Source organism: Clinocottus analis, unplaced genomic scaffold, assembly GCF_023055335.1.
Source record: "Clinocottus analis isolate CAN_PGR_092001 unplaced genomic scaffold, fCliAna1.0.p SCAF_27, whole genome shotgun sequence".
In the NCBI taxonomy this organism is placed as follows: domain Eukaryota; kingdom Metazoa; phylum Chordata; class Actinopteri; order Perciformes; family Cottidae; genus Clinocottus; species Clinocottus analis.
The window spans coordinates 2,975,555-2,995,755 of record NW_027176009.1 but is presented as its reverse complement, the minus strand read 5'-3'; the positions used below and the strand labels follow the sequence as shown (position 1 = coordinate 2,995,755).

The 20,201-nt window shown below is 44.0% G+C and overlaps 1 protein-coding gene across 8 annotated transcripts in view; it reads left to right on the top strand.

Moving 5' to 3' along the window:
- add3a (adducin 3 (gamma) a) overlaps positions 1-15,376 on the top strand; it is an 83,972-nt gene extending 68,596 nt beyond the window's left edge. For 7 of the 8 annotated variants that reach the window (XM_068592298.1, XM_068592303.1, XM_068592300.1 and 4 more), the window contains exons 7-15: positions 40-183; positions 763-861; positions 2,170-2,346; positions 3,545-3,802; positions 4,426-4,530; positions 4,622-4,708; positions 7,296-7,419; positions 10,085-10,165; positions 12,406-15,376. In XM_068592298.1, the coding sequence (XP_068448399.1) occupies positions 40-183; positions 763-861; positions 2,170-2,346; positions 3,545-3,802; positions 4,426-4,530; positions 4,622-4,708; positions 7,296-7,419; positions 10,085-10,165; positions 12,406-12,656 (1,326 nt within the window). In that variant the 3' untranslated portion in view covers positions 12,657-15,376. The remainder of the gene's footprint in view (positions 1-39; positions 184-762; positions 862-2,169; positions 2,347-3,544; positions 3,803-4,425; positions 4,531-4,621; positions 4,709-7,295; positions 7,420-10,084; positions 10,166-12,405) is intronic. The other variant, XM_068592299.1, reaches the window with a different exon arrangement.
- Positions 15,377-20,201: the final 4,825 nt, after the last annotated feature.

Here is a 20,201-nt window from a genome sequence, read left to right as displayed (position 1 = left end):
AGGCTTCCTATCAGTCTCTGCTCTCCTCTCCTGCTTCAGGTGTCGTCCATGAAGTGCGGCATCCTGCCCATTTCACAGGAGTCATTGATCCTGGGTGACATCGCCTACTACAGCTACCAGGGCAGCCTGGACGACCAGGAGGACCGCAGAGAGCTGCAGAAGGCCCTGGGGCCGACGACGAAGGTAGGAAACCCAAGAAAAGTAGGCACCGAGCAAGGCTTCGAGCTGGGCAGTCCTCGTCGGTCGTCGAGCAATAGCTCACTTACTCGAAATGTGCTTTTGCTTTCTTGCCGAAGGTGAGATGAGAAGGGAGATGCCACTCTCATGTGGCTGGCTTTAGCTTCATATTTACTATTTACAGAAGGCGTTATCAACCTTCTCTTTCAACACTCGGTTAAATAAAATAAAAAATGATCTTTCCCAAAATGTCAAACTATTCATTTAACTCGCTAGACAAATGTCTCTGATTCTGGAGACTCTCTGAGATATATCGTGACCGTCTTAGCATGACTGATTTAGGAGTGAAGGAACTACTCACCCCAGAAGAATATGAGTTTTCCATCAGCACAGCTCGCTTTTTAAACGTTAATATCGCAGTAAATCGTGTCCATTTAATTGTGGGAAGGCCAAATCCTGATTGCCATAAATATTCAGTTAATTGTGCAGGCGCCCGTTGAGATTGTTGCGCTCTGTGGAGCGCTAAACACTGTCTGACTGTTCCGCTGTGCATAATAATGCTGCCTGTAATTTTGTGTGTCACAGGTTTTGGTGCTGAGGAATCACGGGGTGGTTGCGCTCGGGGAGACCATCGAAGAGGCCTTTGCCATCATGTACACAGCCCAATATGCTTGTGAAATCCAGGTACACACACACACATACGCACACTGGCTAACTGCCACAGTTTTGGGCACCCAGGACATTCTAGCACCACTCAACACATGTATTAGACCAGCAGGGCGCAGCTTTTTCCTGCTAGATATAATCTCCCCGCAATCATTTTTACATTTCCCTGCTCTCACTATTTTAGCAACACTCCATAAGCCGTAATCTGTTGCCTTGTGGGAAATGTTGGCTAAACAGTTTTCCAGCCAGGCTATTAGGAGTGATGAAGTGAGTAACGAGCTGATTTTGTTGTTGTTTACGTCTGTCCAAAGCAGCATCTACAGAAGAGTGTTGTTCTTCCTTTTTTGTTTATTCAGCCAGTAGGAAAGCTAGAAGGGAGCCGGCAGGTGGGGATTTCAGGAGGTCTGGATCAAGCAGGGGACATTAATACATATTGAATATGAAACTAGTAACCGCTGATCATCTGTATGGTGGAGGAGTAGCTCAGCTAATGCAGAACAACAAGTTATAATGTGTAACACTTGAAGCAGGTTGGTTAAAGTAACGGTTAAATGGAGAAGTTTATCTCAACGTATGAACAGATATGGAGAGAAACGGATAAACGGTAGGATGAGTGGTTTGCAGGGAAACATATGAATCCAAAAAATGAACCAATTCAACATAAACCCCAACAATTCAACTGTATGAAACAATATTGTTATAATAGCCACTCATATAATTAATGGTTGAATAATTTGGAAGATGAAGGTTGACGTCAGAGAAGGAGGGTCACAGAACTACAGTGTCGGGATCAACGGATTCAAAGCGATCTGACTTTTCTTACTTGGCATGTGGTCACCGGTGTCGTACAGCAGAGCTGTGAGAGATGTCATGATGTGTCGGTGTCACGTGACGGCTTTCGCTGCTGTTTTGCCGCTCGACTCTTGCACGTTTTTGTTTGCTTGTGTGGTAGATTTTCGAGATGTTGTTGCATCCCTCGCTGGAACAGGCATACCAAATCTCCTGATTTGACTCTCCCCGGTCAAGCAAAAGAAAACATTAATCCGTCCTGCAAAGCCCGGCTTAATTTCTATAAATACATCCCCCCACCATGTTTGTTGTATGCCCTGTGCAGTACTGTATATTATTGGCTCTGTGGTAGCTTTGGATTAAGGGGAAGCCCGTTTTGGTTTTGGGAAACGTCTTTCTTCTAGATATTGTTATTTTAGGTGGCATATCCAATCCAATGATGTTTGATGATAAGAAAGTCTTTTTCGATTGTTTTGTGTGGCATGAGCCATCTGTTGGAGTCTCTCACGCTTCTCCCTCTCCCCTTTGTGCCTGCAGGTGAAGGCCATGGCCTGCGCCGGCGGGGTGGACAACCTGATACTGTTGGACTCGCCCAAGGTGAAAGCACAAGTGCAGACCGTCGTCACTGAGGGAACCGCCAACATGGCTGGCAATTATAAGTGGAAGATGGGCGAGATGGAGTTTGAGTCTCTGATGAGGATGCTGGACAACCTGGTGAGTCAACAAAAGGCTCATTAAATGACTAACTTTGGTAAACACTTTTCGCACCACTTCCGCGTGTTTTCTGTCTATTTGCTGTCCTTCCTCGAGCGTCAGCACATTGTGGCACTTTGAGAGGTCCAATCAGTCGTTTTCATGCAACTAAATGTCGCTCTGGTTTTTCTTTTCTCATTCGTTGAAAAGATACATTAGTGATACAACCTGGAGGCATTCAATGAAGGCATTGCGTTGCTTTTCCACTCTGGGAGAAACTCATGTGGGCTGTTTTATTCTATGTTTCACTTTGTAACAAACTGGACGGGGTAACGACCATGTGCAGAATCAGAAAATACAGAGAAAAAGCAGAACTCGGTGCTGTCTGAGATTTTCTTATCGTCTGTTAGCTCTCACACCCCGACTCTCTCTCGCTCATTGCCTCTCAGCATGTCATCTCTGACTCATCCGTCTCTCTTCTGACCCCTCATGAACACAGCGGGAAAAAACAACTCCTTCCTCTCTTCATGACCCTCTAACAACCCAGTATACAAATGCGAAGGCCTTCCTGAATGTGGAAAAAGAAAGGGTATAATATGAAACGGGACGTTGTAGACTAAATGAATGCCAGCACCAGCGGATCGAGTCAAGCTGAAAGGTCAACTCTAAGCATGGAACTGGGATGAAAAGTGAAGGACAAAATGCAAATGTCACTGTCAAGCCAAGAGTGGAAAAATGACCGACAAACAAACAGCAGGACCATGTGAGAGTTCAGGGACAGACGGGAGGGGGGGGGGGGGGGGGGGTGAGGAAAAAAGGAAAGATGAAGAGGCGGATGGAGGGAGAGGGACAGGAGAGACAGGACCAGAAAGGAAATGTCTCTCTGACTCTGTCCTCTGTGCTGCCAGAAACCCCGTAGTCACAACACTGTGTCTGTCCATGTCTTTCATTTGACTGTGAAACTGGCAGCTCAGCCAGGAAGGAAAAGCAGCATTGTATCATCATGAATGTGATCTATTGAATACCATTCATGGGGTAAGGAGGATGTTCTAAGAGTGGATGGAGGACTGAAAGTCAAATGGGGACTGCGTAAATACAAATGTATAAATTGGCCTCCTTGTGTGTCCGTGATGTTTTGCTTCCTGGTCGTTGCTCACACACCAAATCGCCTCCGATCAAAGAACTCAAACCCTTGATGTGGTTGTGCTTCCTGCTGCAGGGCTACAGGACAGGTTACACATACAGGCAACCCATCATCCGGGACAAGCCCAGGCACAAGAGCGACGTGGAGATCCCGGCCACGGTCACGGCTTTCCTGTTTGAGGAGGAAGGGGACGGCTGCGCCACGCGGCTGCCCTTCAAGTTCCTGCAGCAGCGGCAGCAGAGGGAGAAGACGCGCTGGCTCAACTCGCCCAACAGCTACACCAAGGTCAGCGTGGAGGGCGGAGAGGAGCGCTACAACAGCCGGACAACCACGGTGAGCAGAGAGGGTGTTGATGGGAAAAACACTGGGGGGTGTAGTTTTTATACCGAGTTCTGATGAACTGAGACAAAGCTCGTTCCGAAGATTTGTATCAAATGACGTGTGCGTGTGTGTTTGTGTGTCTGTGCGTGTGTGTGTGTGTTACGAAGGCATATATATGATACACCTGAACCTGCAGTGACAAAGTGCAGTTCATTGTCAGTTGGTCGTGACAGCTTTGTTCTGGTGGCGATTGTTACTCAGTGTTTGAAACCTGATGCAAGGTCGCCATCTACAGGCTGAACAGAGAACTACATTAGTCTTTTTGCGAGGCTTTTAGCTTGGTAGGATTTTTTTTTTATTTAAGTAGTCCAGGGATGTAGTATTGCACTTTTACAAAGTCTGATGTCTCGCAGAAGACAAATTAGAATAAAAAACAGGACTTTAACTTTCTAATGATGGTGGATTCTCCAGTAGAGTTTCTCACCAGACCCTCTCTGACCGCTGGATGCCTTTATCTTATATCCCCCGGTGTGTGACCCACACTTTAACTATTATATATGTTTTACAGTGATGGGTTGTTGTTGTTACTGCTTTTCTTTTGATCTCACCTGCGTTCTCCTGCCTTCCTTCTCCAGTGGATGAAGGCGGAGGAGACGGGAACCCCGATCCGGATCGAGGACCCCAATCAGTTTGTCCCGCTCAACACAGACCCCAGTGAGGTGCTGAAGAAGAGGAACAAAGTGAGTCTGACTCATCTCTCCTCTCCGCCAGCAATGTCTTTAACACCGAATGCTTTCCGATGACATCGTCGTGTGGTTTGACCTTTCGCAGATCAGAGAACAGAACCGCTTTGATATGATGTCGTCAGGGCCGCGCTCCCAGCACCTTGCCGGCATCCCTGTTGATGAACCGCGGCGGGTAAGAATTTCTTTCTTCGGACCTTATGAAAAAATCTATATTCATTTTGTTGGCTGGCCTTTCAGCCTGGTGTTGATATGTTCGATCACTGAATTGTCTCATGTTCTCTCATGAAACTTGACCTGTTACACAAAGAATAACAATACCCCCCCCCCAAAAAAAAGAATCACAGAAATGAAAAGTACCTGAATTAATGTACATTACTTTTCAGTTTCAACTTTATTGTCATTGCTTGTACGCTGCAATGACAATGAAAAACTGCCTTTTGTTGTCTCAGTATTTCCATACTGAGACAACGAAAGGCAGTTTTTCATCTGACCAGTGTGCAAAAGAAGGCAGTAAAAGTGCAGTGCGATGTGCCGGATAAATACAATGTATTCAGTAGAAACAGTTGATATGAAATACAGATCTATACAGTCTATTTGATGTTACAGTCCTGCCAAAGGAAAAACGTTTATGGAAAAACAAAAAATCAATTTGTTGTAAACCAAGTTCTCTGTTATCAAGAGCTCAGAATATACAAATGACCTGATTATTATTTTTTTCAACATTGTCTTTATTCATTTTATAATTAAAACAGCACCTGGGCCTAAATGATGCGACAAAGTAGCCCACACACATCCAACAGACCCACTCACCCTTTCAGGTCCAACCACTGATTTATTCAGAGTGTGTGACTATTTAAAGAAACAGTAATAACCTAAATAGAAACGGTACAGGAACACCTTCAATAATTTATGCTATTGTTGAGTGCTAATAGAAAACAGCCTTTGTGTATGAATTAAGAAGTTGTAAAAAAAAAAAAAACAGACATGTGAGACTCACACGTGACAGTTGGATTGTTTGGCTGTAAAAGGAGTATGATGCTGTGGACTCTGTCCCGTCTCTTTTTCAACTCCCCCTGGTTTTCCATGCAGCTTGTAAATTATCTTGTCATCCGGTACACACAAGATCGAGCAGACACAGGTGGTGGTTCATCTTTCCGTTGCATTGTTGTACATTTGTTGACCGTGATAAAGGCCATTTGACTAAATAAAGTGTATTTTTATTAACTTATATCATAGATGTCTCGCCCAGTCAGATTACTTGTGGTTCTGCAGGGATGGTTATTCCTTCTGACGCCATGAAGCAACTTGAGTCTAGAGGACCGATATGAATGGGTACATGTGCAGGCCCAGATCATATGTATCGGCGCAACCATACCAGTTATACACATCTGGGCCTATCAGGGCTATAGTCTATTCTATGATTGAGATTAAATTGTGTAATCCTCTGTGTTGAAAGTGTAACACGGACTACCAGTACACAGAGCTTCCCATTCTACCTCCTCAAAACTCTTCCAAGTAAAAACAAGTCTGTGAACCCTTTTACTTCCTGGTTGTCACGCACCAGACATGACATGCAATCTGAAGTAATTAAAACAAATCTGAACTTCATGGAGGCTTGTCCTCCATTTGTAGCCCTTTTTAAATACACACATAATGCACAGCGGCAACATCACGAACAGCTGCTTTTCAATGTGTTTATTTTCTTCCTTTTCATGGCCATGCAGCGCTTTACTGCCTGTTGATTTCCCTCATTACTGGTTAGTGAGCAATGACTCAAAGGTGTTTTTGGTTATTCTGGCTGATTGGACACAAGTGAAAACACCTGTGTCGGCTTTAATCACCTTCCTCAGTAGCTCACAGGAAGCACAGCCAGTTTAATGACACACCTTGACCACTAGGTGGAGGCGAGGAGAACATTTCGACAAGGCAAAAGGAATCTTAGTAAATTGATATTTGCACATAGTTATCAAGATTAAAGATTACATAGACAATGATACATAATATTAATAATAATACATAGAAAAGAAATAGGGTAAAATATCTCATTCCGACATTGTGATTTGATGGTTTTGTGGTCTTGTTGTCTTGAAGGATCTGGCGCGAGTTTTGGTAAATATCCACAAACGTTTTCTAATTGTTAATGTTTGTTCACTTTTATTTGACTTTTTTGTGGATTCGTTTTACACATTATTTCCTGTTCAGAACAGAAAACATTGCATGTGTTTCATCCATGTCGTGTTTTTAAGATTGACACCAATTTTGAATTCATGTTCACCGCCTTTGTTTTCATACACGATTTCACCAGCTGTTTTCGCGTGCTTGAGTTCTTAAGAATGAGATGTTGTGTTAGATAGAGCATGATGGCTTTTCAGAGGACTTTTTTTTTACTCAAAAATCCAAGTTGTAAAACGTGTGTTTCTTGTGTACACACACACGTGTGACTTGTTTTGTGAGTATGACGGTGCCTCGCTAGTGTTAATTGCACTGGTACGTGTCTCGTGCTTGGTGTTTATGCTTCCACAATCTGTTAATAAGAAGTTGGTTTGCAGACTAATTGGTTGGTGATTATATGAGTTCTGTGCGACGTGGTCGACACTTTGATCTTTATATGAGGCTGTAATGAATGATTGGCCCTCTCATACACAGTGGACGTGTGTTTTCATTTCTCATTTGTGTGTTTAAATCAGAGGGTGTGTGTGTGTGCGTGTGCACACGCATGTGTGCTGCCATGCTCACCCCTCTCCATGTTTCCTCCCCAGCCATACGTGCCCACAGAGGAGGAGCAGATGGCTCCCTTGCCTCCCAACCCCTTCAGTGAGCAGTCAGAAAAAGTGCTGCAGGAGTACCGCACAAACGTCGAGAGGAGGCATCTCGGCCCCAATGGTACGACACGCATTAACGCACAAACACACGCTTGAGCGAGCATGCGAACTCATGAATTCATGGACTGGTGTGTGTGTGTGTGTTTGTTCAAAGGTGTGTGGATTTGTTTTTGAACTCTTTCACGCTCAAGTTGCAAACATCACAAGAGCCCATTCCCACTGAGCGACATATGGACTGCACACAGGATACACATGGACTGCACGCAGGATACACACACACACACACACACACACAAACATACACACACACAGGGACTTGTGCTCGATGTTCTTTGTGTGTGAGCTGCGACCAATCATGCAGATATGTGCAGGTTCATTTAACAACAGATTATTGAGCAGTGTTAAGACAGGCGATCAATAATCAATCCGTAAAGCTCACAGGAAGGGATTAGTTTGAGTCGGTTTATATTTTGGCAGTAATCATTTGATTATTATGTTTTTAAGTGAGCGTTTCTATAAATAACTCTATCCTCAATTTATAGTTATGTATATTAGTTACATTTTTGGTTTACTGCGTTACCGTCCGAGATGCATTATCTTTTTTCCATCTCTATACCAACAAAATTGGATTTATGCATGCTGACAAAATGATTGTGTAAACACATACTATCGCCTGAAAAACCAGACTTTTTGTTTAAAAAAAAAAAATCTATTTGTGTCAGGCGACGTCCTGTTGCCGAGGCTCCATGAGCTTTCTCAATTGTGCGACAGACTTTCAACTGTATAAAAGACGAGACCCGAACAGCCAGATGTGCGCACGTCCTGCTGAAGCCTATTAAAGTTAAACAAGCACCATGTGACACTTTCAAGTGCTCCGAGTCGGCTAAAACAGCAGGAGCCCATTTCAAACTGAGTTCCAACCAAATCGGGACTTCTTCAAACTGGCAAATCTGCCCCTTCTCCTCCTTAAAATCGTCACTTGCGGGTCGATTACTGTACATGTTGAGTTTGTGCTTCGTCAGCAGTTTTGTTGTTAACAAACATCCACAAAGTCTCACGGTCTGTCGCCATAGCGGCGATCTCAGTGGACACTCCCATAGTCTAACTGACTGCCTGGGGTATCGCACACAAACACACAAACGCACACCTATATATAAACCTTTCAACATGAGGGCTCGGTCCTTGCGGGCTTCACTGCTGCCTTCATTGGATTAACCTTGTGTGTGTGTGCGTGACACACACACACACACACTCTGCTGTCAATGCTAATCATATTATCCCACTGCCTTTCAGACAAGCAGGGGGAAATCAATAGCGCGCAGATAGTGGATGGGGGTTGAATCCCTCCACGTTGGAGCGGGTGAACGCGTGTGCCTGGACGCATGTGTGTGCGTACATCAGCACGCACATGTGTTCATGCGTGCTCCCCTAAATCAATGGGTCTTATAAAAACACGGGGCGAATGTGCACATGTACCGTACGGGATGCCGGTGTGACTAAAAGATGGCAGACCGAACAGACAGCAGGTCTTCTCACCCGCCACATGAGCGGAGCCCGTTGCTATGACACTGTTGCCTCCACAGGACCACGAATCCCCCGATGGCCAATCTGGATGCAAGCTGGAGACCGTCTGCCATGGCCTGATATATGCCTGAGCAGCACACACACATATGCACACACACACACACACACATGCAGGTCTACCCAGTGATTAGTAGTGTCCAGTCCACTCTGTGTGTTTCCTTTTGGAAAGTGTGATCATTTTTATAATGACATGTCAAACCTGTGTTGTAGAGAATGAAATGTGTCTATCGCAGGTTTGAAAACAAGCGGCTGTAAGCAGATCATTTGGACTTGGAGTATTGATGAGGCTCATGCAGCTCATTCTACATTTAAAAACAAGCCCTGACCTCTAACTGAGTTCGCTCCTCACATCTCAACTTTTTGCATGCAACATCCGACGGAGAGCGTATTTGCACGTTGACTGCACAGCCCCGGCTGTTATGCAACCTCCTCCTGTACGCCGCTGAGTGACTGAGACGCCAGAACGTGTGACTGCACTAATGAACGTGTTAATGTGATGTGGGGATGTCGTTCATTCACACTAATCAGTGTTCAACGTTAATAATGTTATGAATGCAGAGCTCGACTGTGACGTTCACTGTATGTACAAAGGTTGTGTTGAAATACGAAAACACGAGTGATCCTTTAGTTTTATTGCAGTAAGAGCCATGAAGGAAACTAAAGGGCTTTTGGAGATTTCAAAAAAGATGATGGGTTAGGAAATAAGAACATTTTTACTCTCAAGTTGAGTAAGGAGCATTTCAAAGTTGTTGTTGCTCCTTTTGTCAAATTTTAGCCTAAAGTTTGGACAACATAATTTGGTACGATACAGTTGAACGTGTCCAACCTGCAGCCTGGATGTCTCTGCTCATCAGACGGACATTGCAGTGCACACTGGGAAACGGATAACAACCGATCAACAGGGATTTTGGGAAATTTTGTGGAAAAGCAGCTGTGCATGGCCTGATTCTAACATGTGTGTTACCACTAATCTCTCGAACCCTTCCAATCCCTCCTCCTCCCCGTGACCCTTCATCCCCAATCCCTCCCCCCTCTACCTCTCATCCCACTCACCCCTGCTGTCGTCCCACTCCTCCAATCCTCTACACCGCCCTGCAATCCCCTCATCCCTCCCTCGCCCGCTCCCCCCGACCTCCCTGCAGATGGAGAGCACGAGCTAACCTCCGACGACGGCTCCACTCTCTCTCAGTCTCTGTCTCTGCAAAGCACTCCAGCTAAAGAAGGTATCACTCACCCAGAGAGCGAGAGAGAGAGACTTTGTCAGAATGATCTGAACTGCCTTGCTCTGTGTTTGTGTGTGCATGAGAGTAAACAAATAATACAAACTAAGTAACTGTTAATTCAGTAAGCGTTGCCTAAACTACTGCTCGAGTTTGTACTTCACTAATGAATTTCAGCCGTTCCCATAAGCACATTCTTACTTATTAAACGTGACTGCTTTTCAAAGCGTTTAATGATACAAATCAGATCCGGGGCCACTGGATTCTGTTCATTCCAGGACAACATGAGAGTCACGTTGAGTAAGGCGATCTATCACGGCAGCAAACTGCTTTGAAAGCTCTCCCTGTTGGGACATTTGGGGGACATTGAGGTTTTCAGAGGTCGCTGTCGCACCCGAACCCGTAAATCAACTTTACATTATTCTTTTCACAATTCACGTATTTGCTTTTTACTCATAATCTCCTGGGTTTGACTTTAAAGGAATAGTTTTGACATCTCGCCAAATATGTGTATGTGCTTTCTTGCCAAGTCTCCAGTCTCGTGCCTGTACGTTTTAGTCTTTCAAATCATCTTAGTACACCTACTACCACTTCATAATTGAAATGTGGTATCGCTGGTTTGACTAGTTCAAAACAAAAGTAAGTACACAATGGGTATTTATTCAGTTTTACAGAGAGTCACATAATGTAACTCTTTCATGATGAAGAAAGGTTTTGCTGTCCCGTATGCTAAGCTCAGCTAAAAAACCCTCCGAGCTGTAGCACCCTCCTTAAACGCACCTCAAATCAGAATAGTTCAAACGAGTTCACACCGGCACGAGATCTTATGCCTCTCTGTCGCCTTTGGTGTGAAACAGCTCCGACCTGCTGGCTTGGTAACGTGAAGATGCTATGATGTCACGTCACATGATTTATGGGTTGTCGAGTAGCCTCCTGGATCTACAGTCTCGTCTCTATTACCAAGAGAGTTTTGTGTCCGACATTTGAAGCCAGTCGGTGCGCATCCTCGAGAGACCAAGATCACAGCGGCCTCCTTTACAGGTTGTGAATAATGACGCTGTGGGATTGACTTCATGTCAGCTTCCCTCCAGCACACACACACACACACACACGCAAAACCACACAAAGAGTAACAATTAACCCACGACAGCACTTTGACTTATTCTGACAGCACCACGAGCTCAGCCCACCCGTGTGCTCAAAAACAGGTCATTAGTTGCATTTTGTGTAACAAAAAAAATAACAGAAAAAGTCATCTCAGTTTTAATGTGTAGAAACATGATGATGCTGCGCCGCATTCCTCGACGCGCTTTCGCAACGCCGAGACAGAGATGTGACACAGACATGAAGGCGGTAGCTGTAAGCCGCGGTTCAAAGCCCCATTTATTTGAAGGTGAAAAGAGGACAGACTGGCTGGGCTATCGGGTCACAGGGGTTTTATGCAGGGACATTATGAAATAAGTAGAGCACTAGGACAACACGTCTCTTTGTGTTCTACACACAGTTCAAATAGTGTTAGTGTGTTCGGTCCAGAAGGGACTTCCTGCGAATTAGAATATTTCCGTTGAGATGGTAAAAGAGAGGATGGCCTTCAACTGTATTTTGTTGAGGCTCGTGCAGTTTTCTGTTAAATACCGTCTCATATTACAAGCTGCTTCTGTCATATCGTCCAAATACGTGGATTCTGTCACATTTCTGTTCATGTTGGTGAGGTACCTGCTTCTATGATGCACATGTACGCTGGCTGAAAGTCCATGAAATGAGTCGGTTCAAACTAATGAGCAGAAAGACTTCTGTTACAGTTCATTTTCTGCATTTACGCGTGCTCATGGCATCCACCATTAAAAAATCCAATGATAATATAAACTACATCAGAAGGCAATATATGGAGGAAAATCCACGTTGCCTTAAGGGGTCTTTGGGATTTTACTTTTACATTATTTATTGTGTGCGCTTGTTATTTTTTGACATTATGGGTGATCGGCGTTTCCCAACATGCTATTTACCACAAATATTCTATGACAAAGATGTCATCAGTCTGTTTTAATTCTAGCTCTTGAAACTGTCTTTCCTCACATTATCTCCTCTTACATTTTAGTACCCTTTGACTTTGTGCAGCGTGTAGCCGTGTAACGCGGCGTGCCTATCTATATTTACTAGGTAGAGGTGCTGTCTGTGCATTGGGTGTGTCTGTCAGAGCTGTTTACTGATCCCTGTCCTCGCCCGACCTCCTCCTCCCTCAGACAACCACACGGGCCTGATGAACGGCAAAGACGGCCACGGCGACGTGGACGAGGAGCTGTCCAAGCGCGTCAGCCAGCTGACCACCAGCGTGGAGAGCGTGGTGATCACGGTGCGCGCCGGCGAGAAGATCGAGGAGGCGCTGTCCCCCGAGAGCTCGCCCTCCAAGTCCCCCAACACCAAGAAGAAGAAGAAGTTCCGCACCCCGTCCTTCCTGAAGAAGAACAAGAAGAAGGAGAAGACGGAGGCCTGAGAGCGGGCGGGACGGCCGTCTGCACAGAAGAGGGAAGCGCGGCGGCGGCCGCCATTACTGTTTAATGTCTGTTTTTTTTATTTTGTCTCCGTTTTCAATGTCCTTTCATGTTTTTAATTTTTTTTTAATGCGCAAAATGGCAGACAACATTGATCACGTATTTAAAAAAAAAAAAAGAAAAAAAGAATTGGGTTTTCATTGACGGCAAAAAAAGAAAGGTCTCTCCTTCTGCTCGAAGACGTCATGTTTGTGAAATGTTGGGATGGTCATGTGGCTGCACGCGTTAAAGTTGCAGCAGATTTGGAGTGACCTGAGTGGGTGTTGTGTGTCTGCACGTGTACACACCTACGCAGCGCTCCAGCAGGCTTTTTGGTGTCATGTGAGGACATTTGGATCCTGAATAACTGGCTCCTCCGGTGTTGTTTCCCCGGCAGAAAATACTGGAAACCACCTCGCTTATGTCTTGCTTTTAAGTCCAATTTAAATCAATGATTACGTTGCAACATGGGTGTTGTCAAGTTAAACTGCACGAGTTGAAACAAAATCTTTTTTTTAATTTTAAGTTTTGTCCTCCTTTCATCCTGGCCACCTGAGTCTCCAAAGAGATCTGAGAGGCCGCATGAAATTTTGACGTCACACTGGAAAACTGCTCTCAGAATGAACGGCCAAAGGGTTTGTGTTGGTGTATTTAGCTTCTGATACACAACCTTCCTTCAGCTGATTGTGGTTGAACTAGAAGGCATGGGTTAAAAACTGGACTGGACAACATGGTGAGGACGAAGGCTGGCATTTTATCACAAGTAGGTTGACGTAATCTCAAGGAGCCGCTGACGCGCTCAAATATTTATGTAGCATTTTCACACCTTCTCCTTTTCATCTCAATGTTGTTGTTGCCAAACTAAAAAGAAGAACGACTCTCATTTCAGTAGCGCTTCACCATTTGTGTCTCGTTTGTCACCTCATGAAATGTGATCTTTTTTTATTCAACACAAATTTGGTAATCGTCAACTCTGTTTTGTACTCATTTGTAAGCTTTTACAGAGAATTACAGCAGTTACGCACGTTTTCTCTTTTTTGCAAGAACTGAATTTATATGGCCGACTGTTCTTTAGTGACGCCTGATTGCTGAAATTATATTCTAATCTTCAGAGTACACAAATTTACTATATAACACAGATATATGAAAACTGGATATGTTGGTTCTAGATTTTTAACGATATATTTTTTATTTTATTGTGCTGCACTTTTCTTGTGGTGTATATAACCCATTTCAGTTGCAGGTGGTTTCACCAGTGAAGGAGATTGTGAAGTAATTTGATTTAAAAAAAAAAGTTGTGCAAGTAGCAAGCAAGGCATGTCGGACATCGGTCAGGACCCCGAAAGTGAGTCGAATGAAGCGGGAAAGGGAATAGTCTCTCGTTGGTGTCGCACATGAGAAATCATCTCTACTTCTCAACAAGGCAAAACAGGAGGTGCGGCGTCGAAATACTAAGTCCAAATATCTGCAGTCGCCAGCTGAAATGAGTCCCGGGTCGAGAAGTGAGGCGCGGTGACACCTTTTGGTTTGGTGCGTTTGTGCGTTTGTTTTTAAAGCCATATTCTGTTATTTTTTTCCCCCCCCCGACAAGGGTTGCGATCGTGGTCGTCTGCCTGCTCGGGCGTCCAGGACCCTGACGAGAACCCTGTTACATCTCTCCTGGGACTGCATCGACACCCCTCAAGCACCCTAAAACTTTTTTTTTTTCTTTTTCAGTAGCTCCACCCACAGCAGCTTTATCTGCCATGTATTTCCTCCTGGAACTGGAACATTACAAGGAGGCCGTATGGACATCTTTATTTTGTATTTGATCGCTCTGAGAGCCCCGTCATCATTTCAGCTTCTAAAGCCTCCCCTCGTGTAATTTCTCCAGTAAACACGACCGTGCTGTAACTGTCAGATGACCCACGGTTGAACTCTGCAAAGCCAAAGTGTAATGGGTGGCCACATATATCCTCCCCCTGGCCATTTAACCAGATGTACCAATGTCCCAGCCAGCAATGTGAAGTATTGGATTTGGGGGGGAGGGAGGGTGTGTTCAATGACACATCTTTAGCTGGTAAACGACAGCTTTTGTCTCGTGACAAAGAGCTGCTGAGGTCGCACAACTGGAAGATGGAGAAGGGAGGTGTGAGTTTGGAAATGGAAGTGTGTGTGTGTGTGTGCGTGTGTGCGTGTGTGTGCGTGTGCGTGTGGTAGAGGAGGCGGTGGGTAAGGGCAACCTGACACTAACGCACCATCGTTTCATCACTCAGACCATCTTCTTCTTTCAGGCCATCTCTCCTCCCGGGAAGTTCTCTTATTTTATTTTTTTCATCCTCCTCGTTTATCACAGTATGCTTTCTTTTATTCTTTTAGTTTGCAGGGAGCGCTAGGCTTTTTATTTTTTATTAACCATGTTATGAGCAGATTGCTCGCAGGTGAACTGAATGTGCATTGGATCCTTGTTATTTTCTCCTCTTTTGTTTCCGACTGTTTGCACCTTGCTTAACTAATGCTCTCTATCAACCTTTTTTTCTGTTTAAAAATAAATAACAAGTTTAGCTTCGGCATGCCAGATTGAGCCGAGCTACTTTGTGACCTGTGAAAATCCTATATAAATGGTTATCTAATGGAGTTGCTTTTTAGATGTATTGCTAATCAGTGTAAATTCACAAATAAAGCTGTATTTTAAGAAACAAAAGCCAATTTTTCATGTTTGTTCATCACAATTTGCGTCATTCCTCAAAACAGTTTTTATGTTCAACATAATCCATGCACACTCATTTTCCTTTGTGCCACAATCATGAATTCAGCAGAATAAAACGGCTTCAAGGAGAAGGAGCTATATGCTTTGGTGTTAAATGAGCAGGGAAAAAAACACAGCAACCGGTGCCTTAAGATGTTGAAATGTATATTGTCTGCGTGAATAGTTCAAACAGGGCGTCATTTATGCCATCGATTGACTAAATGCATATGAAAATGATTATAACGGAGGCACCGGAGATATGGAAGCAGACGTACCGTGAAATGCAAAGTGAGCACAATGACACTTCGCTCTGCATCGCTCTGTGAACACAGAGGTCAGTAAATACGATGTGGTTTCTCCAGGATGCTGTGTTTTCACTCAGGAGGTACGCATTACCTGAAATGAACCCTTCAGAATGAGATGTATTTTGTTATTGGCATACTGTAAATACTGTATGTCATGTTGTGTACAGTGTGTCCTCGTGTATCAGAGCAGTGGTTTTTAATTGTGTGTTAGGACTGCCACGAGGTGATTACAGGTGTGGTAAATATGAACGTCTCAATTCTGCATTAACACAGCTCGCTTTCTAACGCCACACCCCTGATTTATATATTTTTTTCTTCCTTTCAGTCAAATTCCTCTTAGGTGACATCACATGATATAATCATATTTCAAATAGCTCCTTCTGGAGCGACAAAAGTCTTTAAACTACTTTTTCCAAGTACAAAGTCATCCCCAAGACCTGTAAACAGACTTTGATGTGAAAAAAAAAAACAACAAAGGAGTTTCCCTTTTTAAAGGATAAAAAAAAAAAAGGTCTGGAACCGCTGCTTTAAACAATCATTATGTTGTTCTAATGTTTGTAGGAGTTGGTGTGACTTCTTGTTTGGCGTCCTTCTGATGTGTCCACAGACGCTCACTTTACTGCCAAAGAGTCCGCTTCTCTCTTAACATTTTGAATCGGCTGCACTCCTCCAACACCGGGGACGTTGGTCTCGTGTCGGTGCAAACCTGTCGCGGCTCCGCGTTGCTCGCGACTGTCCTGGAGGGCATATGAGCAGCCGGTGTGCCTTGACTGCGTTTATATCTTCGGATGCAAAACTAAATATGCAAACCCTGTGTGTCATGATAGTGTGTACTAATGTCCCCAGAAGATGGGGGAAGATTGACTCAATATTTCCATCTTAAAGTAGAACTAACCCTGCAGTGACCTTAAATCATGTCTATCTGTATAAGCTGCTGCAAATACTATTGATGATGTCCACTGTCACTTTTATTTATAGTAAGGAATGGAAATGTTTTTGTTTTTTTCTCACCACGGCCTATTTCCCCATGTTCTCTTCCTGGTAAAACAATACAATTCAGCGTCTACCACTCGGGTCAAAGGTCATCATTTTTGAGGATACACCAGATATTTGAGTTGACAGTTTAAGAAACAGCTGAATGGTTGGAGAAAATATTACCTGAATGTGATTTTAGTGAACGGCACCATAAGAGACACATCAGAGAGTGTCTTAGTGAGAGGATGCCATGAGAAAGCCTTTATCTAGGATCCTTCCTGTTTTACATGTAGCTTCCATATATAGCATTGACAGGTCTGTAATCCTGCGCTGGCGTCAGTGAGTGTGTACTTCACTTTATTTGGCAATGTTCCTGATATGAACAATAAAAGCGTATGAGCAATCCTGTGACTTGTGTGTCTCATGATTGTGGAAACGGGAAGTCTGTTCCTGGCAGTTTAATCAATGCTGCGATGTTCATTCACTCATTCAAGCACTTCAATCGGCTAAGTTGTTTTAATTTCTCCATTTTGTGGCGTGTCTGAATAAAAGTAGTTTTTCTGTAAATTTAACTGCAGTCCAACATTTGGTGGCAGTAGTGGGATGGTGCATCTTTTGTGAAGTGGAAACCAGTGAACGGCATGGACTCGGGTGTATGGAAAGACAAAAAAAAAAACAATAAGAGAGATTAAACTTTTGATCCCTTCTGAAATTGAGTTTGGGTCGAATAAAGCTTCATCTCTCATAATTTGTTCCTCTTCCTGTTTAGCTGAAAGGACAGAAGATCAGCGGAGAATTGTATATTCATTAGTATGTTTGCACTGGGTTCCAGTATATTGTCTTTTCTATAAATTCAGGAAACAAAATAACTTCATAAATTAGTCTTCAGTCAACAACAGAGGTTGATGATATTTTGGAATATGTCTGATGACATTAGCGGCCCTAAAAACCAAGTGCAGTGCAATTCAGGAAAGCACATCCAAGCATCTTCACTAACTTGAGAACCGGAAGTGAGAAACAACCAAACACAGAAACGCAGCTCCTAAACGGACAGAAAAGAATATTGAACGTTACAACAGAAACAAGTTCTAAAAAAGGTTTCTCAGGGACATTAATAACAAACCGGCCATATTTGGTGTGCCAATTCAGACTGCTGTTGTTTTGTAACATCAGTTGTGCTTAGTTTGACTTGTTGTCTGTTTCTGAGTGTGTTTGAATGCTGTGAGCCGTCCAGTCGGTGAAGAGGTTTTATTTGCTCGCTCGTATTTTTTCTTTCTGGGTGTGTTTTCTCGAGTTGCCGTGCATTGAGCCTTCAGGGCCACCGTTCTTTCAAAAGAGTGTCCCATTTCAGGCTGAAGCGCTTCAACACAGACACACACATACATTACACACCCAAACTCACACACACATACACACACACACACACACACCGTTCTATTGCATCATGTTCAGCACAATTAAGGAGGTGAAGAGGGGTTTTCTCCTCTCCAGACAGCGCCACGCTGTGAGTGTCAAAACAATGAAACCACTTGCGTCCAGATGGATGATCTGCTCGCGGAGTGTGGAAACCTTGCTAGGCCTGCCCCTCAACACAGACACACACACACACACACACACACACACACACACACACCCCAAAATAATCTGCCAGACACCACAACACTCTTCTCAGCTACCAGGGGCTGCAGTGATGCCCAGATGCATCTGAGATGAATTAGGGACTTATAAACAACATGAGAGGTCAGTTTAGTCTGAGCGCAAATTCACACCCCATGGGACCACACACACACACACAAACACAAGCTGGTGGTAAATGTCGTTCATCCAAGAAGCCTTTTGTGTGTAAGAGAGAACTTGATTGCTGTCAATGTGCCATGAAGTAAATGTCCGCAGATTGTCGTCATCAAAAATACTTCTTTAATTCTTTACCTTTCATTGTGTTCCATGATGTTTCACATCGCAGAAGATGTTTGGTCTGGACGCTTTCATCTGACATCAGTGCATGTGTCTTAACTTATCTCTATGCCCTCAGCCACCGAGGCCTGTTAGAGTGCTAAATTAAAGAAACTTTTATAAAGTTGTTTTCTGCAGAAAAGACTCTGAAAAACACACAATATGCTCCCTGTCCAAAGCAGCTGGCTGATGATCATAGTAGAGCATTTAGCGGCTGAAGATGCTGAGTCAGAAGAGAGCAAAGACGGAGCTAAGAGAGACTATTAGGCCAGAAACCAGATTCAAATGGTTAATGTTGCTCCTTATCTACTAAAAGTGTGAATAAACAACTTTTCAAACAAGTTCACCACACCAACCTAAAAGGAGACACCGCTGGGTTCACTGGGTTCGGTTTTTTTTTCTGCTGCACACGAAAGGCCCAAAAATAATCACTTAATGCAGGTTTAGTACGGCATGATGTGATCTACGTCCTTTTTTGACCTCAGTGGCCTGTAATCAACAGAACGATAAAAGTCACAATGTCTGCACGAGTGTCTTGTGATGAGGTAATCACGATGCAGTATACTGGGAGTACAGTGCTGCTGTGTTATTGGCCTTGTTGGCATAATGGTGCTCTCATAGCACCGTCCTGCATCACCGAGCGGGTGAAGAGTGCAAGTTAGCGTGTGTAGGTGTGCGTTGTGTGTTTGGGGGGGGATTATTTTGTGGAGTCATTGTGATTGATCAAGTGCTCTATCAAATCCTTGAAGATGTATTATGTTCATTTTGTGCTTCGGGGCAGTAAAGATCTCACTTATGGTCCCTTAATCTTGAATTCACTGATAGTCGCCAATATAGGTGTGGTTTGGGAAACCACAAGGAAATCTGCTGAGCAGCGTTATCTCGGTGTTTTATCATTCCTCCCCCAACAGGCAACACAGTGCAATTTTTTAAACATCGACAATAAAGGGCAGGGGAGGCAAGGGAGTCGTCAACAAAGGCCCGATGGTTAGAGAAGCTTGTGACTGACACATCAGCGTCACTGTGAGCGACATGATGGAACAACTGACTATTCACTCACCGCTGACCTCAGGGACAAGTGTGCTGCAGTCCACAAGTCGAGCAGAACATTTACGAGCATCAGCGGCTTTGATAGTAGATGAGTACTGATATGATTGTGCTTCCTGGATACAGAAACAATTATTTGCACGCTCAAATCTATCAGAGGGCTTTTTCAAGTCTGTTCAGTAAGCGTTTCGATGTTCAGCCCATCAAACACACCAGGCACTGGTGAATCACTGCTCGCTGCAATAATTATATTTTTCTGTCGTCGGGAGGTGAGACTCTTTGTAATATACGTACAGGACTACAACGTAACGGAATAACAACACCCAACAAACCAGCAACCAGAAGCAGTGGCTGCATGTTTGGAGCTAACCGGTCGTGAAGTGATGCACATGCAGTGTCCTTCAACAAAAGCCATGCTGGAGCTCCCACTGACTTCAGCTTGGGAAACGTATGAAAAGCTACCTTCTAAACTCCCTTTCAATTGGTAGATCCATGTGACG